This window comes from Kogia breviceps, chromosome 7 (assembly GCF_026419965.1).
Source record: "Kogia breviceps isolate mKogBre1 chromosome 7, mKogBre1 haplotype 1, whole genome shotgun sequence".
NCBI lineage: Eukaryota > Metazoa > Chordata > Mammalia > Artiodactyla > Physeteridae > Kogia > Kogia breviceps.
The window spans coordinates 111,017,231-111,039,751 of NC_081316.1; the positions used below are offsets into that span (position 1 = coordinate 111,017,231).

The window sequence follows — 22,521 nt, forward strand, 5'->3', positions numbered from 1 at the left end:
ATCTAGAGCAGTGATTCTCAAACGTTAGGTGCATCAGAATCATCGGGAGGGCTTGTTTCTGGACCTAACCCAAGGATTTCTGATTCAGCAGGGGTAGGGTAGGGCCCAGGGATTTGAATTTTCTACATGGTTCCAAGGGACACCACTTCTGCTACCAGGGCAACACTTTAAGAACCACTGATCCTTTTTTCCCCTCAAACTTTAAGATACTTATGAACGCCCTGAGGATCTCGTTAAAATGCAGATTTTGATCCAGTAAATCTGGGGTGAGACTCAAGAGTCTGCATTTCTATCAAGCTCCCAGGTGATGCCAAGGTTGTTGGTTCTTGGACCACACAGAAAGAACATAAAGGGTTTTTCAGAAACCTACAGTAACAATTGTGTAAGTCAGTACCTATTGACCCTTGATGTTTGCAATGGCTGATGGGATTATTGTGTTGATTTTGGGGGTGGGAGGTAAGAAGTTGGGGTGGCAGGTTTGGAGGCTGTTTTATATTAAGCAGCATCCATCTGGAAGGTTTTCATATTTGAAAGTCTGTTTTCCCCTACTCATTTCTTTGAAAGAGATGACAAATATCTTAAAACTAGAAATATTGAAAGGATAAATGACCTCTGTTGTTCAATGAATGAATAGATGTCAATTACCATTACACGGCCAAGAAAACCCAGCTTTTTAATATATCATTTTGTTGCAAGCCTCCATGCCCAGTTGAATCAGACAGGGTCTTAAGCAGTGTATTGTATTTGGGAAGATTTGAAAGTAAGTCTAAGAAGTTCACAACATCCCAGTAAAAAATGTGAACCTTTCTTTAAAGAAAATAAAACTTGAAAAGTTCACATTAAAAAAAACAGGCAAGAATAATAAAGCAGGGATTTCCCTGGTGGCGCAGTGGTTAAGTATCTGCCTGCCAATGCAGGGGACACGGGTTCGAGCCCTGGTCCAGGAAGATCCCACATGCCGCAGAGCAACTAAGCCCGTATGCCACAACTACTAAGCCTGGGCTCTAGAGCCCATGAGCCACAACTACTGAGCCTGCATTCCACAACTACTGAAGCCCGCTTGCCTAGAGCCTGTGCTCCACAACAAGAGAAGCCACTGCAATGAGAAACCTGCACACCACAAGGAAGAGTAACCCCCAGTCGCTGCAACTAGAGAAAGCCCGTGTGCAGCAATGAAGACCCAATGCAGCCAAAAATAAATAAAATAAATTTTTTTAAAAAAGAATGATAAAGCAAGCTCTGGAAATTAAGAGTCATGAGAGAATCTAGCCCCACTAGATAACAGTATATTTTAAGCCTCAGTAATTAAATAGTAGGGTAATATTTAATGCATATACAGACAGAAAAATAGAAGAACAGAATAGAAAGTCTAGAAATAGAAGCAAATTAGTGTGAGAATATATGATCTGATATTGTGATTTGATAAAGGTAGGACCCGATTTGAGGTCCAAAATCTACAAAAGACTGATAGATTTGACTACAGTTGACCCTTGGACAACATGGGTTTGATCTGTACAGGTCCACTTATTTGTGGATTATTTTAAAAATACATACTGCAGTACTACACGATCTTTAGTTGGTTGAATTCACAGATACAGAACTACAGATATGGAGGGCTGACTGTAAAGTTATACATAGATTTTCAACTGCGTGGAGAGTCAGTGCCCCTAACCCCCACTTTGTTTGAGGGTCAACTGTACATAAATATCAAAAGCTTCTGCAAGAAAAAAGGCATAAGAAAGCCAAAATATAAAGAACTAGAAAAAATATTTCTAATTCATATCACAGCTAGAACACTAATAGCTCTAATATATAAAGAGCTCCTAGAAATCAATAAGAAAAAAGACCAATATCCCAATATAAAAATTCACAAAAGATATGAATAGATAATTCAAAGAGAAGTTAATACATATGGCTATTAAACATAGGAAAAGATATCCAACTTTGGTCATTATAAGAGAAATCCAAATTAATACTACATTGGGATTCCATTTTTCACTTATAATTAAACCAACAAAATTCCCAGTTTTTGCCCAGTTTACCTCTGGGCAAAAAAGTATAGCCAAGCTGATGAGAGAATAAGTTGGATTAACTAGTATGGGGGACAATTTGTTAATATCTACTTAAAATACAAATACTACATACACTCCTTGAGAAAGCAAAGCATAATGGCCAAGAGTATAGGCTTTCAAGCCAGGTTGGTTGACACTGACACCTGCTAGCCATCTGACCTTGGGCAGGTTACTTAACCTCTCTGTGCCTTAGTAACCTCATCTTTAAAATGGAGATAACACTAGTACCTTCCTCAAAGGATTAAATGAGTTAATATATGGAGAGTGCTTAAATCAATGCCTGGCTTATAGTGAGCACTATATACATGTTAGTAACTAATATTTTTTAAATTGACCCAACATCTTCCACTCCCAGGAATGTATCCTAGTTATGTGTGCAGTTTTGAAATAACCCTTGAACAAAATCATTCATTTTGTCCTCATTTCTAATAGCAAAAGATTGGAAAGTACCCAGATGTCTATCGTTTGGGGAATGTGTAATAAATTATAGCATATTCATATAACAGAGTACACTGTGGCTATTTAAAAACATGAGATGTTCCTCATGAACCATTATGGATGGACAGCCTATCAGGATTTATTATTACAGAGAGAGAAGCTAAAGTTGTATAAAAGTATATACAGTACAAAAAAAATGGGGAGGAATAAAAATATACATATCATATTTCCTTGGTATGCTTTAAAAAAGTGAGAAAAGATACATAGGTGGTTAATTGTAGAGGATGGAGGGGGAGTAGGGTGGGAACAAAACTTTTCACTTTATACCTTTCCATATCTTTTATTTTTGAACCATGCCTCTGTGTTTACAATATACAGTGTTTTGTAGGAACCCTGGTAACTTTACACCCCCCTGATTGCTCAGGGTCACCTGAATTGCACTTTTGCTTGAAAATAATGGCTCATGGGCTTCCCTGGTGGCGCAGTGGTTTGAGAGTCCGCCTGCCGATGCAGGGGACACGGGTTCGTGCCCTGGTCCAGGAAGATCCCACATGCTTCAAAGCGGCTGGGCCCGTGAGCCATGGCCGCTGAGCCTGCGCGTCCGGAGGCCTGTGCTCCACAACGGGAGAGGCCACAGCAGTGAGAGGCCCGCGTACCGCAAAAAAAAAAAAAAAAAAAAGAAAATAATGGCTCAGAGTAGAACCACATTCATTCATTCATTCATTCATTCATTTGTACACGGGCCTCTCACTGTTGTGGCCTCTCCCGTTGAGGAGCGCAGGCTCAGTGGCCATGCCCTGCATCGGCAGGCAGACTCTCAACCACTGCACCACCAGGGAAGCCCAGAACCACTAATTTTTAAATTCAATTTCTCCACAATCATTTCACCATTTTTCACAGATCTGTTAATCTCACATTAAAATGCACTGGAAAAATCACGTTTGAATACATTGCAAGATCTTAGTCAGATGATGTGTGAGGGCAAGGAACCGATGTAAAAACCAACATACGCTAGAAGGCACCTAATATCACAGTTGGCCAATAACTTCGCTGGTGAATATTCAGTGCTTACTTTTATTTATGATTTGGTTCATAACCATAAGTATTTGTCGGAAAGTCACTAGAATTTGAGTCAATTTACGATCTACGATTAAAGGAAATTGTCTCTTGAACAATGAGCTACATTTTTTTTTTTTTTTTGGCTGCGTTGGGTGTTCATTGCTGCACACGGGCTTTCTCTAGTTGCGGCGAGCGGGGGCAACTCTTCGTTGCAGTGCGCGGGCTTCTCATTGCGGTGGCTTCTCTTGTTGCGGAGCATGGGCTCTAGGTGCGCGGGCTTCAGTAGTTGTGGCTCACGGGCTCTAGAGCACAGGCCCAGTTGTTGTGGCACATGGGCTTAGTTGCTCCACGGCACGTGGGATCTTCCCGGACCAGGGCTCGAACCTGTGTCCCCTACATTGGCAGGCAGATTCTTATCCACTGCACCATGAGGGAAGTCCTGAGCTACCCTTCTATCTTGATTCTAATGTGACTTTGAAGGCTGATGAAGGCGAAATTTTAGTACAGGCTCAGAAAGGAGCAGGAAGTGCTTTATACATGTTATTCTGTTTTTTCCTTGAAATTTCTTAAAGAAATTACAGATGCTTTGCAGTGTGCATATAGAAGGGTTATTCAATTACCTATGGCCTTCAAAACAATGTAAAGTCCTACATAGAATCCACTCCCCATTCTGAGACTGTTGCTGAGGCCGCAGGTAACTCAGCCAACAAGCATTTATTGAGCAAGAGTGTGTGCTAGGTACTGTTCTTACTGCTAGGGGTGTAACAGAAAACAAGACATGCAGAGCCCAGCCTCCAAGGGACTTACATCCGGTCAGATGACAGGAAACATGTAACAAAATAACTTCAGGTAGGGATAAACATCTCAAAGGATACTGAATCAACTTCCTTTAGTAAAGTAATGAGCAGGGTGTAAGTGGGACGTTTAGCGAGGTACTTGGGGAAGGGCTCTCTAAGGAGATATCACTCGAGTTGAGATGTGAATGGATGAAAAGGAAAAGACTATGAAAGCTCTGGGACCCCAGCCTTGGAAGCAGCATTCTCTCCTAGGGGGCAACACGATATAGTGGGAGAAGAGATGAAACTGAAACAGAACACTGGTTTGGGAGTCAGACTATCATGGGTTAAATGCTGGCTTTTCCGTGTACTAGGTGGTACCACTAACTAGATATTTGAGCAAGTGACTCTTCAAACCTTATCTTCCTCATCTATTGTATGGGGTCCATTTCTGCCTTGGAGGGCTCTTGGAAGAGTTTCTACAAAGCTCCTGACACGTGGCAGACACTCAGTAAAGGGAAGCTGTTATTACCACTGGTCATTCCTTAAGCCACGAGAAAGGAATCCACCCTGGGAAAAGGTTCTCCTAAACAACTTTTTTTTTTTTTTTCAGGCTACAGTGTCTCAAAATGAAAGGGACGTAACTACAAGTAGAATAAGAACAAAGTGTTGTCAAAAGAATAACATCTGTAGGCTCTTGCAGCCCATTCTATGATGTTACTCCCAAAAGACTGTACACAACGGGGGTGGACACACCTCACACTCACCCTGCTATCTCCTGAGGGTCCCCAGTCAATCAAACACTGCCCCATGGATTATAGGACCCTACAGTCTTGTACCCAACTTGTTGGCAATATTTCTTTAATAGTTGCCTTTGGTCTCAGTTATATTTCAAATATTTACACTAGCGATAAGGAACATATGAATATTTGACACTTTGGTTTTGAAGTACAATTTCACATCATAACTCTTTCAAATCTATCTTCTCCACTGCCTTCACAAGTGTTCTTCTTAGATACAAATCTGACCATATCAATCTCCTGCTTAATGAGAGTCCCTGTTGATTTCAAGATAAAATTCTAACTCTCAGAGCGGTACTCGAGGCCCTTTGTGACCTGGCTCCTTCCTGCCATTTTAGCCTCATCCTTTGTCACTCCTCCCTTGCATCCTATGCTCCAGTGGTACGTACTCTGGGAGCTCCCAGAACCCAGTGTTCCCCCTGGGCCTCTGTCCAGGCTGATGGATTACTTTTCCCTGTCTTGTTTGCTTGGGAAAATCTCAGCCTCCTTTTGAGATTCAGCTCAAAGTTCCCTATCTTTATGAAGACTCTCTGAGTTCCTCCCTCATCCTTGAACATCCACCATAGAATCCATAACACCACACTGCACTATTTAGTGTATGTGTCTGTATGTCTTTACATGACTCTGAGCTCCTAAAGGCTCATCTCTGAACTCCGAGAGCCTGGCATACAGTAAGCACTTTCTACATCTTTTATGAAGGAATGTGATTTTTAAACAGTTTTGGGGGGATTCAGAATTTTACCACTTTCAAAATGAAAAAATAAAAAAGACTAACTGAGCTTGTGCTCTTGACTTAAATAATGGAATTTGGCATTGAAAGACCAGATTTGAGCCCCATTATTATTAGAGCTAATTATTACCTTTGGTAAATAATAAAAAATCTTGCTGAGCTTTGTCTTTCCCCATCAGAGTGAGGTTACAAATGTTTGCCTTCTTCTACAGACCCAGGATTATTTAGATGACCAAATAAGATGCTGTATGTGAACACTTTGCACAATCATATAGCCTTGTATAAATATGTTATGTTTATTATTGAACATTTGATTTGAATTTAGCCTCCTATTGGATAAGATTAATATCTAAGTGATATAACACTCTCCTTTTCCATGGTTTTAAATTTCATGGTTTGTGAAACTTCTGGCTGTCTATAAAATTAAACTTTACCTTTATTTAAATTATGATCATCTTTTTCTAATTATGTTTGGTTAGAAACACAGAATTATTTTTTATAGAATTCTAGTTTAATGGTGTTTTTGAGTCCCATGTCTCATATTATACTCATTAAAAATATTCTTCTACAGAGTAGGTACTCTGTGTATGTTCATTGATTGATCTTTTTTTTAATTATTATTTTGCCCTGTGCAACCACAACAAGAGCACTTACTTATGACAGCATAATTTAAATTGAACTTTATGGTTTTTCAGTACAAGAAGTTTCTTAAGGCATCTTTCTTGTATGCACCATTCAGCACTTATTTATCTGATCTGTAGAGTGACACTTCATTAATTCGACATTACTGAGGAGGGATCCATGGAAAGAAAACTTTCCCCATAACTGAAGCATGCCCTTTCAAAAACCAGAACTTTAACAGAATTAATCATGTCTAAGGATAGGTTTCAAAAATGTACCTGGAGAGCCTGATAATTCTGTGCTCTCTTACCCAGGCCATAGTGCACTGTTGTGCAGTAAAGTCGAGAGCTATGGTGATGGGAACCATCCTTTGCCTCTTTACCAAATTCCCCCAAATGCTACGATTCTGTGGTCATTTTATAAACTGCTGTCAGTGTATATGCTCTTCAGGAGCTTCTGGCCAAGTGGGAAGCAGACACGTAAACAGTCAGAACCAAGTGATAACTGCTGTCCTGGATACATGTCTGGCCCCAAAGGAACCCAGAAAAAGAAGTACCCAAGTCTGTTGGGGGAAGTCAGGGAGGGCTTCGCGGAAGAGGCGGTCATTGAACTGATTCTTTAGGGAGAAGTAGAAAGTAACAGGTGGAGGTGGACAGCAAAGTTACCACAGGCAGAGAGAGCATATGGGATGGCATGAGGGCGAGAAAGGACACTGTTTAAGTAGAGACCTCTGGGTACAGGAGGAACCACTTTGGTGCTGGTCACGAACTGGCAGTTGGTCAGTTAATCAAGTCAAGTGGTTAAAGCAGATATGACAAACGATGACCTTAAGTACTTTACTTTCACTTAAAGTATATAAATACACAATAATTCACCAACCTTTTACTGACAGTGTATATTCTGTGGACTACAGTTTTGTATTATCTTTCTCACGTCAGTTTGAAAGATCTATGGTGTCCACTTCCAATTTCTTGAAAGCAACGTAATAAAAACTTAAGAAGTGTTTAGAAACGATCTAAGAACATAATCTTTCTAGATTTTTGTGACTGTTCCCCTAGTCTTTTACAGACCCCCCTCCCCAGTTGTTATTTTTCCATTTGCTTTATTGGGTCATTCTAAATTATTTAACTTATTTTTTCATGGAAACAACAACTCTCTATTCACACTCAGATTTCTCCAGACGATCTAACCTTTAAAAAGAAAGATCATAATTTTAACAACATGTACAATAGGAATAGACATGTTTGAGAACACTCATAAAAGACTCTTGGTAAATATATAACTCAACTAGTGGAAATAGACGTACCAAGGCGTACCACAGAGTAGCTGACCAGCCATGAGCATTTGGCCCACTATCTTAAGAAAGGACTGGAGAGTGTTACTTAATCTAGCAAGTTCATTAAGGAGAACTTCCGTGTTGTGCATGACTAGATCATGAGGACAGGAGTGTGCGTATTTAGGCTAGAGAGATGGGCATGGGCCTTTCACGTAGGCCCCTGGGTGTCATTTTAAAGCGGGGGCTCTCAGGATGTGGTCCCCGGACCAGCAGCATCAGAATCGCCTGGCAACTCATTAGAAATGAAAATTCTCAGGCCCCAGCCCAGACCTCCTGAGTCAGAAACTCTGGGGTGAGGCCTTCACCTCTGTGTTTCAACAAGCCCTCTAACTGATTCTGGTACATGCTCAAGTTTTAGAGCTACTGTGCTAGAGAGTTAGGCCTTTCCTCTACATGACATGGAATCACTGAAGGATTTTAGTAATGGAGCAGTTTGAATCCTGTGACCATCCAGAGGTCACACGATATTCTGAGTTGTGTTAACGGGGAGTTCAGGCTGCCAGCTCATCAACCTTCACAGACCTTTCACGACACATTCCTAAAAATCTCTTTCGAGTCCCTGAAAATGGTTGATTGCTTCGTTCATTTGCATATAATTATTAAGAGCTTATTATGTGTCGGGCATTGTCCTAAGTACTTGGAACACATCCCTGAACAAAGCAGACAAAAATCCCAGCGGGGCTAACTTTCTATTAGAAGGAGACAGACAACAGACAAAACAGATAATCAGTGCATCAGTAGGTGATGTAATGGTGAGGCGAGGACCGAAGCAGAGCACAGGCAGAGGGGATGCTGGGAACGGGGGTTACAACTGTAAACAGATCACAAAGGAGGTGGGAGAGAGCGCCACGCAAATATTGGAGGAAAGGGCTTCCTTGGAAAAGGGAACGGCAAATGCCAAGGGCTGACGTGCTGAAGGGCCATCGGGCCTGGGGCCGAACCAGCGAGGGAAGGAACAGAGATGGGATCCTAGCTTCCACCTTGTTTTGCTGACAGCCTCCAGGCTTTAATGCAAACCACAGACCTAGCCAGATAAACGACAGATTAGATGTGTTCTGATGTAAACGGAGCGTCCAGTGAGCAATGTAGATTGATCTTCTCACTCAGTAATACTTATTGAGCACATATCCGCCAGGCACATCCAGAACCACCACGTAGCTCATGGGAGTAGCGCCTCTGGAGCTGAACAGTCCGGCACGGAGTCCCTACTTTTCCTGCCCTCATGGGACTTAACATCTAGAGGCGAGACAAGCATAACGACCAGGGTGAAACCTGTCACACAAGGGCAAGGCCAGAGCACTAAAGCCGTGAGCTCAGGTGCGTCTGTTATAACCCCTCCAGGGTATCAGGGAAGGCTAACTATATTTCAGCCAAGGCTAGAACAGTGAATGGGATTGGTCAGAACAAGTGAGGCAAAGGGGAGTTTCCAGTCAAAGACTGGCCCTGTGCGCGGACCCAGAGCATGTGGCCCAAGAGCAGGCCTGCAAAAGTACAGTCTAAAGAGAGCAGGGAGGGGAGGCCGAAGAGTAGAGGATGTAGGGCCTTATAAACCGTTAAAGGTAAGGGCAATGTAAAAGCATCAAAGGATTTTAAAGTAGGTGACTGGCATAATTAGTTTGGGGTTGTTAAAAGCTCAAGTATCTTATCTGGAAAATGAATGGAAAAATAATATAACCATGGGTGTCAGTGTCATCAATTTCTTCCTGGGCACCAACGTGCTAAATACTGATACATTAGAAAGTGTTCTACAGGATGGAGAAAGTGGCCAGGCAGAGCCAAAACCTTTCAGGTTTCAGGTGTTTTGACTCTAATAGCTGAATAATTAATACAAATCCCCAGATAATTCAAACTGCTGTACTAAATCCCCGTGTTGGAGCCTGACGGCGGCAGGCTCTCTGTGTTGCCATGCCTCCACCTCTTCTGCTGGCCGTGTGTCAATACAGGGGGCACTAGCATTGATCTTAGCAGGTGCAGACCGACACAGAGCAAAATGTATTAGAAATAGGACAGAGTTAAAACTGCAGATCACTCATTAGCCAAGTTAACAAAGAAACATCAACTGAGTCCACTGACTATGCCCCAAAGAGAGGGATTCAATAACAGCTGTGTTGGAATGAAGGCAAACAAATACCCCATTTAGAAAAATAGGACTCTCTGGCCTATTTTAACTGGGATATATGCTCGCTGTTAACACCATCAAGGAATGAGAACAAGGACCCTAATAAATTAATGTGGGACTCCCCACGACATCCAAACACACGGTCATTAACAGAAAACAACAGAAAGAGGAGAAAAGGACCCGAACCTCCCGCCCGCGACTGCAGGACCACACAGTGATATTCTATTTAAACGTTTCAGTCTGTGTCTCTGCGGATACACAGTGATTCACATACAGGTCCTGGCAAAGCATCAACTTTTTTTGTGGCGCTGATTCTCTAAGAACCTGATGAGTTTCTTTGAGAGAGAAGTAGCAGCCCAATCTAGCTCAGCTGTACTCAGTCTGAGTTGCTCTCCTACATAGAAACCCTCACTTCAAAGCCAGGAACATAATGTACAATTTTTTAATGGCTCTAGACCCAGGCACTCAGGCGCTCTGCTCTGCGCCTTACCTCAGTGTAAACACCTAATCAAGATTGCCTGCGCTCCAACAATAGCAGCCAAATGCAATTCGAGAACCACAAGCCTTTGAAGTCCTCCCAGCAAAGGCCGGTTTTCTAGTCTGGGATAATGACATGCCATGATTGCTGTCTTTGTTGTATCTTTTCAGTGGAGAAGCAATTATGGCCCCAATTTAACAGAATAGACATTACACAGCTTATGATGCTCAAAATGCAATTTCATTTGATCATTTTCTCGATTTGATTGGTATTAATAGAATGGTTCACCAAGGGAAAAAAAGAAATAGCTAGCAGAGGTTGTGTCCCATTCCACTTTCAAAGAGATAATGTAGAAGTATGTTTTACTCACCCAGAGATTCAGTGGAGTGATTCAGACACCAAGTTCTACCAAAACAGCCTGTGGATGGAAATATTATACATCCTATGTTCTCTGGGCAAGGAAGCGTAGGACAATGTATTTTTCATTTGTAAACTTTTTATCAGAGCTCCGTAAGGGATCCCATCGTTTTTAATCAAACAATCAATATCACCAGTGAAAAACCCAATTAATTAAACTAAGTCCCCTTTACAAAAGCTGGGACTCACACCCCCTAGTGGCAGATCTAGGAATAAACCCAACTTCTCCCAGGCTCCAGCTTGTCCAAGACATTGCGTGTCTGAGGTTTAAAAAAGGGTTACTTCCTCGCCTGCTTAGGCAGCCTATTTAGATTTTTTTTTCCTGCCCAGACCTTCATTTCTCCTCCAGGATGGAGTTGATTTTTCTTTTAAATGAGTTGTGTATCTGTTTAACGTCATGGCAGTAAGGGACTGAAGCCTTTGAGAAAATGATGACAGAAGCTGTAAAATCTAATACTTTTACTGTCACCCCATGTTTCTGGAACCAGTGAGGGACTGAGAGATGGAAACATGAGAAGTGGTTCCTGACCTTGAGCATTTATAGAACTCCAAACTTTCCATCTCAGCACAAGTTAAACTGTTCCATGGTATTGTGAAGTTTTCCATTTGCAGAGTAGGTAATCACTCAAAACCTGTTAATTACTTCCATTTGTAATTTTAAAATTGCCATGATCCAATAGTACATTTTGTTCCTTGTATTAGCGGTGAGAATTCAAACATGGAAAAAGTTATATTTTCATTTTTTCCCATTTTCAGATCAACCTTTAAGTACTGAAACTTTCACACTATTGCCCTTATTTTTTTATTTTTATTTTTTTTTATGGTACGCGGGCCTCTCACTGTTGCGGCCTCTCCCATTGCGGAGCACAGGCTCCGGACGCGCAGGCGCAGCGGCCATGGCTCACGGGCCCAGCCGCTCCGCGGCATGTGGGATCTTCCCGGACCGGGGCACGAACCCGTGTCCCCTGCATCGGCAGGCGGACTCTCAACCACTGCGCCACCAGGGAAGCCCTATTTCCCTTATTTGTATATATTAGTAGGGCAATTGTGATAGGGAGGCATTCAGGTAGAGGTGGGTTACACCCAAAACAAAAGGAACAAATTGTCTTTCTTGTGCCAGAGAAGCCACCTTGAGTGGTAAGGAATGAGGTTATCTTCACTGTCAAACGCCTGCTTACTAGTTAATATTTAACAAGTATTTCTGCCTCTTTCTGCATTGAATGCTAGTCTGCATAAGTCTGAAGTAAAAGTCAGCAACAGAGGGGGAGACTTCAAACGCAGCCACGACAGATCCTAAGCCCCATCCTCTTGCCGGCCTTCCATCTTGCTGCTTCTCACACCACACAGCCCATCAGGCGAAATTGAACAAAACAAGTATCAAATCCTGAATCTAACTTTTTAAATTAAGGACATCAGTTTAGAAATGGGGAGACCAGCATCTTGCAGGTGACAAAGCAGGGTGGCCACAGGACCCCATATGAATACTCTTTCCCAGGAGGAATGACAAAGACATCTTGAGAAGTCTTCTACGTAAGAGAAGGCTTGGGGAAGGCACCTTAGGTTCTACCAGTTTAGGGCTGTTTTGTGACAGAGGGATTGACTTATTCTACGTTATTTCAAAGGGCAGAGGAATAAAAATTACAGACAGACCTATGGCTGCTCTTATAAGGAAGAGCCTTATAGCATTTAAGTTTCTCGAGGATGGAAAATAATGTTTATCATTGATAAAACAGAGATTCAAAGGTCTAACATTTTACTCCAGGGAGTGTTTGAAAGGACCAGGTCTCCCACAGAAAGGAACTGTTCACAAGCCACCTTGTTCCTTCTTTCTCCGTCAAGATCTTTAAACCTATACGAATAGTGACAAGCAGATAACTCCTGCCTGGAGAAGGGGCGAGTGCTTAGGCAGTGAGGGGAGGAACGTCTACCAGGGATGGTACAGAAGCTTAGAGGGTGTACTGGATAATTACCGCCAGAACCTTTGCCAACATTCTATCGCAGAACTCCAAGTTTGCTTTCTGAAATGCTACCCGGTGGCTAGAATTCCGTATAGCACAGAAGACAATCTAATTCCTTGACTTAAAACAGGTAGCTAATGAGAGCCTCCATAATTTGGGAACCTAAATCCATCAATAATTTGGGGACCTAAATCCCACATAGCTGCCCTCATCACTGGCTCCCAAACCTGTCTTCAGGTTAGACCCACCTGGGGAGCTTTTAAAGTACGAGACTCATATCCGGGGCCAGCCCCAGAGCTTCTGATTTAATTGATCTGGGATGGGGCCAGAACATTAATTTTTAAAAGCTTCCTAGGCTATCCTAATATCTAGCTAAAGCTGAGCACCTCTAACCTACATCATTCCAATTTATGGGGTGTCAAAACTACAAAGTCTGCAAGTCAAAGATGATATTTCTAATAAGTGAGTTAATTTAGCAAAATCCCTAAATGTACAGTCTCTGGAGTTAGACTGCCTGGCTCCTCTGCTTACTAGCTGTTGATTCTGGGCAAGTTACTTAACCTCTCTGTTCCTCAGTTATCTCATCTGCAAAAAGGGGATAATAAAAGGTACATACCTGGTAAGATTGTTGTGAGAATTAACTAACGTATACGAAGTGCTTAGGACAGCTATCATGACAATGTATATTAGTTATTTTTATTGTTCTTATCATCATCTTGGAGTATAGTGTTATTTCATTATTTGTTTGGCATACTTAAACATTAGTTGCAGCGTCTGGCTCAGTAACTGTTCTAAAATCAGGTCCCCTGAGTATCTATTGAGCATTTAAAGTATTGGGTTGGCCAAAAAATTCATTCGGGTTTTTTCCACAATCTTATGGAACGAATTTTTTGGCCAACTCAATAATTAGTAGTTTGACCTCAAAACACCAATTCTCACATCATCCCTGCAAGAGAAAACATTGTTTATTCCCATTTTCCTTGGGAATAATCCAGATACCTAAGGACTGAGATGAATCCTTGAAATGAACTATAAATAAAATGTAACCCTATATACCCTGAGAAAACCATAATTCAAAAAGAGTCATGTACCAAAATGTTCATTGCAGCTCTATTTACAATAGCCACGACATGGAAGCAACCTAAATGTCCATCAACAGATGAATGGATAAAGAAGATGTGGCACATAATTATGGCTTTTTATAGCCATAAAAAGAAATGAAACTGAGTTATTTGTAGTGAGGTGGATGGGCCTGGAGTCTGTCATACAGAGTGAAGTAAGTCAGAAGGAGAAAAACAAATACCGTATGCTAACACATATATATGGAATCTAAGAAAAAAAAAATGTCGTGAAGAGCCTAGGGGTAGGATGGGAATAAAATACAGACCTACTAGAGCATGGCCTTGAGGATATTGGGGGTGGGGGGGGAAGGGTAAGCTGTGACGAAGTGAGAGAGTAGCATGGAACGCAGGGTGGATAGCTAGTGGGAAGAGGCTGCATAGCACAGGGAGATCAGCTCAGTGCTTTGTGACCACCTAGAGGGGTGGGATAGGGAGGGTGGGAGGGAGGGAGATGCAAGAGGGAAGAGATATGGGGTCATATGTATATGTATAACTGATTCACTTTGTTATAAAGCAGAAACTAACACACCATTGTAAAGCAATTATACTCCAATAAAGATGTTAAAAAAAAAAAAATGTAACCCTGCAGGACATCTTTCTAGAGTACAGACTCGAGCCCCATGGCCATAAGACTAAAATGAATCCAGTTAACATGCTGTATATGTTTTACCCCCTTAGATCTCCTACCCCGTCAGAGTAACTGACAAGACATCTATTCAGAACACCAGAGAGATTGGAAATGTCACTATCGACCCTGAAGACAAATGGCATCAAAGAGCCCAACAGCTAAAGGTCACCTGCTAGATTGAATTTCAAGTGTGTTTCAAGGGTTACTGCTGGATCTAAGTGATGGTTGTGACTGACACCTTATCACTTAAGGGTTTATTCTTATGCCTGAGAATAGTTACCCACCTTCTGATGGGTAAGACTGCCTTCTGCCCGGATGGGTCATTACTTGCTCAGCTAGCCAACCCTACCCACTTTCCCAACGTTCTGTTTCCTAGAGAAAAATCATCATATCACTCTTCAAACATTCAGAGGAATGACATGGAGAAAATACAGGCAGGAAAAAAAAATCACAGTTCCAAAATATTGTCCAGTCCTGTGCTGCTCCCAAGTCTGTTTCCTTTTGCAGTTATCAGTCATATAGTATCCCTAGGTGATGGGGGATATGGTCCCTAAAAATGGGTGGGAATCCCCAGAGCCTCACTGAGCCTGGTTTGTAGAACATAAACGCCCACTACCTAGTAATTTAGCGTGATGACATCCCTTTTTCTGGCCATGGGTTTACTACTTTGAAATCAGAATATGGTTTCAGGGAAGATTTTTATGAAACCGTTCCCACTGATTGTTTTTCTAGAAGAATCAATAAAAGCTCTAGCAGCTGATGTCTTCTTAATCCAGTGTATAGTGTTACGTGGGGCAGTTGCTCTTGTACCGGGTTTTATACCTGCTTCATAAGGGATTAAATCCCTTTGAAATCACCCAGCCTGTAGGGCCTGTTGACATCATTACTTAAAACTATGTACAGTGGAAAAGTAATAAGAAGAAGAATAAAATTCATTCCAGTTTCAGAAAAGTTAGAAAAGAGAGACAGCTCAAATCATCTTTTTGCCTCTGCAGTAGCCTCCAGGCTACTCTTAAGAGTTGCCCAAAAAAAAGAAAGAAAGAAAGAAATGAAAACAGCCATTCACCTGAAGCTTCTGAAAGCTGATGCCAGGGAAGCCACACCCAGAAGTTGGGAGGATGGGGACAAATGTCTCCTAGAAGTGGACGTAGAGGACAGGGTCTCCTACCAGACCTGATGGAGAGCCTAGGCAGCTCGGCCAACAGGATCAAGGGGATAAAGGAAATGCCTTAAGGCTTGTTATGTGTTGTGGGTAAAGGACTGGGTCAGAAGACAGAGAGTTCTGGGCCCTGACCCGCCATTTACTTGATGCGTGACTTGGGCAAATCTCAGCTTCCCCTGAGCCTTAAGTTTCTTTTTTCTTAAACGAAGCATTGGCCGAAATGAACTACAAGGTTCATCCCAGCTGCAAAATGCTATAAATCTATGATCCTTTATCTCTAGTTACTTAAATTACTCTAGGAAACACAGTTGAAGCACGTAGGATTCTTGCAAACTCTAGCTTTCACACTTGTCACTATGGAAAATCGTAGGAGTCTCGGCCAGTGATAAAATAATCAAGGTAAAATAACGGTGCTTAATGTATAGCGTGGCCCTAGGCAGAGACAGTAAAAAACTTCCTACAGAAGAAAATCAGAAGAAAGCAAAAAGGATACTGTTTCATCTCTGAGGGTACAAGACTCATTTGTTTCTAACCCACTCCTGAGTAAACACAATAAGGAGCAAAAGGTCTTAAGACTGTTGCATCTAAAATGACAGCAAGAGGGAGCGGGCCCAAGGGATGTTTCCCTTTCTTTATTCAGAAGGGATTTGTTAGGTGTTCGCTGCATCCTGCGTGGTGGCGGGGCACTCAGCATACAAACCTCCAGGCTGACTTTTTTTCTCCTCTTCAACTACCCACCTCCGATGGCTTCTCTGTGGTCTCCCTCCTGCCTCTCCCACCCCTGTCCTGTTGTGCCCGTGGCTGGGACCACTCCTCCAGGGTTTAATCCTATTCAGCCATCGTCTCATTAGCTGTTGCCTGTGTTTCTTTTGTACCAACTACACGATAAGCTCCTTGAACCTTAGCATTGTATTCCGCTCCACCTCCTAGCACATTGCTTTACCCAAAGCTGATCTCAATATTTAATGGTTGATTAAAAAACCATTTAAAGGTCATTTAGTGAATCTCAAGTGAAAATGGGCCTCATTTGAAATCTTTTTCTTGAAAGATGATTTTCAAAGAATCTGCATATCCCTCAGTAAACTTACTCCAACAAATATTTATTGAGTACCTACTATATTCCAACCACTAGCTTTTAGGTGACTAGCCCAAAAGACATGGGTTTTTAAAAACACTCTTCAGAAAAGTAAATAAAACTTGACAAGAGATCCTTTAAAAAAAAATGATTCCTACCCTCAAGGAGCTTAAAACTTTTGGTAGTGGGAAGACAGTTATGTAACCATTATAATGCAGTGATACAAAAGTAGGTATAATTTAATTCTTTCTTTTAGTGTAACTAAAAGAGCACCTAATTCTGCCCTAAAAAGACAGGAAAAGCTTCCTAAAAAGAGGTAGCACCTGAGCTGCCCCTAGAAGGATGAGTTAAAATATGCCAAGCAGACAAATGGGAGCAGAGGTGTAAAAATGCAGAGCAATCTAGTCTGTCCTGAGTACTACCTGGAGTTCAGTAGCTAAAGGGCAAAGTATGAGGGACACAGGGCTGGGCAGGTCAGCTAGGGGCCATGAAAGGCTTTTTATGCCGATCAAAAGATTTTCAGTTTTATCCTATGGAGAGCAGGAAGCCATTGGCAAATAGTAAGCAGGTTAATGACATCACTGGGCTTTCATGTTAACAAAGTGCCAAGGTCTGAAGAATAGATTGGAAGAGAATAGTAAGATTGCAGAGACAGCGAAACCAGTCAGCAGCCTTCTGCTGTAATTTCTGCAAGAGATGATGAGAGAACTGGAAAGGTGGCAGCATTTGCTCTGTTTGCCCCACACTCCACATGCCATCGGTTCACTTTGCAGGATGGCGGGTGTATCTTCTTCCACCGGCTGGATTGAACTCCTGGCAGGTTAGGACAGCACCTGACCCCCCTCAGCCCCTGCCTTGAGGTGGTCAGGAAGTGGAATGAACAAACTTAGCAATTGCTTAAATACAAGGTGAACGTGGGAGAGAAAGAGAATCGTTTCTGAGTGTCTGATTAGTGGCACCAACACCACTGAGGAAGAAGAGGAGGGCTTTGGTTCTGGGACTGAAAGAGGGGTGCGTAAGGCCAGCAGTGGGCCTGACGTTGAGTTAGGAGGTGCCTGTAGGGAGGAGGACCTGGAACTCAGGAGAGACATCTGAGTTAGCCTATGTGCATCTGCATCATAAGAATTCCCTGGTGGGTTGCAGCCATGGGAATTGCTGAGCTGCCCCAGGAATTGTAGGTAGTGGGAGAAGACAGGAAGGTCAAGAACAGGGCCCTGGAGAAATTGGTAAGACTATTTTAAGGGAGAGCAGAGGTAGAGAAGGTAAAAGATTACAAAGGGATTGCCAGAGGGGCAGAAAGCTGACCAGGATAAAACAGTGTCGTGGAACCTGAGACATGAAAACTTCAAGGAAGGGAAATCAGTGAACAGGGTTCAACTCTGCAGAGAAGACAAGTAAAAAGGTGCCATGAAAAGGGAGTGACGTATGCAACTCACGTATGAAAGTTTCAAATGATTCAGACTAAGTAATGATGATATAAACAATAATACTATAAATGATAGAATGTAGATTTGTTTGTCTACAAATGGAGAGTGGGAGATCTACAGGAAGAGAGAGAAGGAAGAAATGTGGCTAAATGTTAAAAAGTGGTGAATCAGTGAGGATATTTGGGGGTTCTCTGTGCTATTCTTGCCATTTCTCTGTAAGTTTGAAATAATTGTGTAAGTTTGAAAAAATAGGAAGTTAAAGAAAATGGTACCATAGGATTTAGCACTAAAAAGTCATTGGTGGCCTGAGCAAAGCAGTTTCAGTGAGAATAAGGGCTCTCCTGCACGGTACAGAGGTCAGGATGAGAGCTGGGGAAATGAAGACCAGCCTACATTTTAAGATGCCTGGCTGTGGATTAAGAGATGAGGTTTAACCAGAGAATGAGATCAAGTAAGGGATTGTTTCTTTTTTTTTTTTTAATAGAAGAGGTTTAAACACATTTTTATGCTGAAAGGATCAGAAACTGGAGATAGAGGACAAGAAAAGAAAGGGTGATATGCTGGAAACAAGGTCCCTGGACCATTTAAGCCTGTGTGTTTTCACTTTAAAAATACTGAGAATTCAGAGCTCCCACTGGAGGAGCTTTGGCCCGACCCTGGGTTCATGAACCAAGATCCCATGAGCCGCCTGGGGCAGCCAAAACAAATAAAATAAAATAAAATAACAAAGTAAAAAATAAAATTAGACTAGGAAACTAACAGATATGCTAGGAAGAATATAAAAATAAAAATAAAGATGAATCAACAACTGGAAGGTACAACAATACCACAATAGTAAAAAAGAAGAAGAGAAAAAAAAAAAAGGGTCGGGGGGGGGGAAGGCCCTGGCTGTGAAGGGTGGGGCCTAAGAAAGGGTGAGGTTTGGGCAGTGGGAGGGGCAAATGCTCAGGACCACAGGGCTGAAAAAGGCCCTGTGGGCTGTAGAGGGTGGGGATTAGGCTCAAGGAACAGAAGGGGCCCAGGGTGCCCTCCACCCCTGGTCTCAGCAGGGGACCTCACCTGGGAGCCCAGCAGGCTTTCTGGGCTTGAGTGGGCAGGGCAAATGCCCTCCTCTCTTCTCCTGCTCCTCTGTCTGGGAGGGCCCCTCCTGCCTGCCTCTCCTGATCTCCCTGTCCTCCCTCCTATGCCTCCAGGAGCTATACAGCCTGGAGAGGGCTTTGGAGGGCAGGGGATCAGCCTGGGAGCTCAGCAGGCTCCCCGGACCTGAGTGGGCGGGGCAAGTGCCCTCTGCTTCTCCCCTGCTCAGCTCCTCCCAGAGGGCCCCTCCCACATGCCTCTCCTGATCTCCCCGGCCTCCCTCTTATGAACCACTGAACTAACAGAGAACCTCAGACCCCAGGGAATATTCATCGGAATGAGGTCTCATGGAGTTCCTCATCTCAGCACCAAGACTGAGCTCTACCCAATAGCCTACAAACCCTGGTGTTGGAAGCCTCAGGCCAAACAACCAGGAAGACAGGAACACAATCACACTCATTAAAAAAAAAAAAAAAAAAAAAAAAAAAGTGAGACGGCAAAAAAATATGTAACAGATGAAGGAGCAAGGTAAAAACCTAAAAGACCAAATAAATGAAGAGGACATAGGCAATCTACCTGAAAAAGAATTCTGAGTAATGATAGTAAAGATGATACAGAATCTCAGAAATAGAATGGAGGCATGGATTGAGAAAATAGATGAAATGTTTAACAAAGATCTAGAGGAATTAAAGAACAAACAACAGAGATGAACAACACAATAACTGAAGTGAAAAATACACTAGAAGGAATCAATAACAGAATAACGGAGGCAGAAGAACGAATAACTGAGCTGGAAGACAAAATGGTGGAAATAACTGCCAAGGAGCAGAATAAAGAAAAAAGAACGAAAAGAATTGAGGACAGTCCCAGAGACTTCTGGGACAACACTAAACGCACCAACATTCGAATTATAGGGGGCCCAGAAGAAGAAGAGAAAAAGAAAGAGTCTGAGAAAATATTTGAAAAGATTGTAGTTGAAAACTTCCCTAACATGGGAAAGGAAATAGTCACCCAAGTCTAGGAAGCATAGAGAGTCCCATACAGGATAAACCCTAGGAAAAACACATCAAGACACATATTAATCAAACTAACAAAAATTAAATTCAAAGAAAAAATATTAAAATCAGCAAGGGAAAAACAAAAAATAACATACAAAGGAATCTCCATAAGGTTATCAGCTGATTTTTCAGTGGAAACTGCATGCCAGAAGGGAGAGGCAGGATATACTTAAAGTGATGAAAGAAAAAAACCTACAAAAAACCTACAACCAAAATTACTCTACCGAGCAAGGATCTCATTCAAATTCAATGGAGAAGTCAAAAGCTTTCAGACAAGCAAAAGCTAAGAGAATTCAGCACCACAAAACCAGCTTTACAACAAACGGTAAAGAAACTTCTCTAAGCAGGAAACACAAGAGAGGAAAAAGACCCACAAAAACAAACCCAAAACAATTAAGAAAATGGTAATAGGAACATACATATCAATAATAACCTTGAATGTAATGGATTAAATGCCCCAACCAAAAGACACAGACTGGCTGAATGGATACAAAAACAAGACACATATTATGCTGTCTTCAAGAGACCCACTTCAGACCTAGGGACACATACAGACTGAAAGTGAAGGGATGGAAAAAGATATTCCATGCAAATGGAAATCAAAAGAAAACTGGAGTAGCAATACTCATATCAGATAAAATAGACTTTAAAATAAAGACTGTTACAAGAGATAAGGAGGGACACTACATAGTGATCAAAGGGTCAATCCAAGAAGAAGATATAACAATTATAAATATTTATGCACCCAACATAGGAGCACCTCAAAACATAAGGCAAATGCTAACAACCATGAAAGGAGAAATCGACAATAACACAATAATAGTAGGGGACCTTAACACCCCATTTACACCAATGGACAGATCATCCAAACAGAAAATAAATAAGGAAGCACAAGCTTTAAATGACACAATAGACCAGATATATCTAATTTATATTTATAGAACATTCCACCCAAAAGTGGCAGAATACACTTTCTTCTCAAGTGCACATGGAACATTCTCCAGGATAGATCACATCTTGGGTCACAAATCAAGCCTCAGAAAATTTAAGAAAATTGAAATTGTATCAAGCATCTTTTCTGACCACAACACAATGAGATTGGAAATCAATTACAGAAAAAAAAAAACTGTAAAAAATACAAATACATGGAGGCTAAACAGTGTGCTACTAAATAACCAAGAGATCACTGAAGAAATCAAAGAAGAAATTTAAAAATACACAGAAACAAATGACAATGAAAACACGATGACCCAAAACCTATAGGACGCAGCAAAAGCAGTTCTAAGAGGGAAGTTTATAGCAATACAATCTCACCTCAAGAAACAAGAAAAATCTCAAATAAACAATCTAACCCTACACTTAAAACAACTAGAGAAAGAAGAACAAAGAAAACCCAAAGTCAGTAGAAGGAAAGAAATCATAAAGATCAGAGCAGAAGTAAATGAAATAGAAACAAAGAAAACAATAGCAAAGATCAATAAAACTAAAAACTGCTTGTTTGAGAAGATAAACAAAATTGATAAACCCTTAGCCAGACTCATCAAGAAAAAAAGGGAGAGGACACAAATCAATAAAATTAGAAATGAAAAAGTAGAAATCACAACTGATACTGCAGAAATACAAAGGATTATAAGAGACTACTACAAACAACTATATGGCAATAAAATGGACAACCACAAAGAAATGGAAAAATTCTTGGAAGAGTCCAATTTTCCAAGACTGAACTAGGAAGAATTAGAAAATATAAACAGACGTATCACAAGTGATGAAATTGAAACTGTTATTAAAAATTTTCCAACAAACAAAAGTCCAGGACCAGGTGGCTTCACAGGTGAATTCTATCAAACATTTAGAGAAGAGTTAAGACCGATCCTTCTCAAACTCTTCCAAAAAATTGCAGACGGAGAAACACTCCCAAATTCATCCTACGCAGCCACCATCACCCTGATACCAAAACCAGAAAAAGATATCACAAAAAAAGAAAATTATAGACCAATATCACTGATGAACATAGATGCAAAAATCCTGAACAAAATACTAGCAAACAGAATCCAACAGCACATTAAAAGGATCATACACCATGATCAAGTGGGATTTATCCAGGGATGCAAGGATTCTTCAATATATGCAAATCAATCAATGTGATACACCACATTAACAAATTAAGGA

The 22,521-nt window shown here is 41.5% G+C and overlaps 1 protein-coding gene across 2 annotated transcripts in view; it reads left to right on the plus strand.

Annotated features, from left to right (window-relative positions):
- Positions 1 to 22,521, plus strand: part of JHY (junctional cadherin complex regulator) — a 67,691-nt gene that overhangs the window by 21,916 nt on the left and 23,254 nt on the right. Inside the window, exon 4 of one of the 2 annotated variants that reach the window (XM_059068253.2) lies at positions 14,604 to 14,717. The exons of the other annotated variant lie outside the window; for it this stretch is intronic. Within the exon in view, the coding sequence (XP_058924236.1) occupies positions 14,604 to 14,717 (114 nt within the window). The remainder of the gene's footprint in view (positions 1 to 14,603; positions 14,718 to 22,521) is intronic. 2 annotated transcript variants of the gene reach the window in all.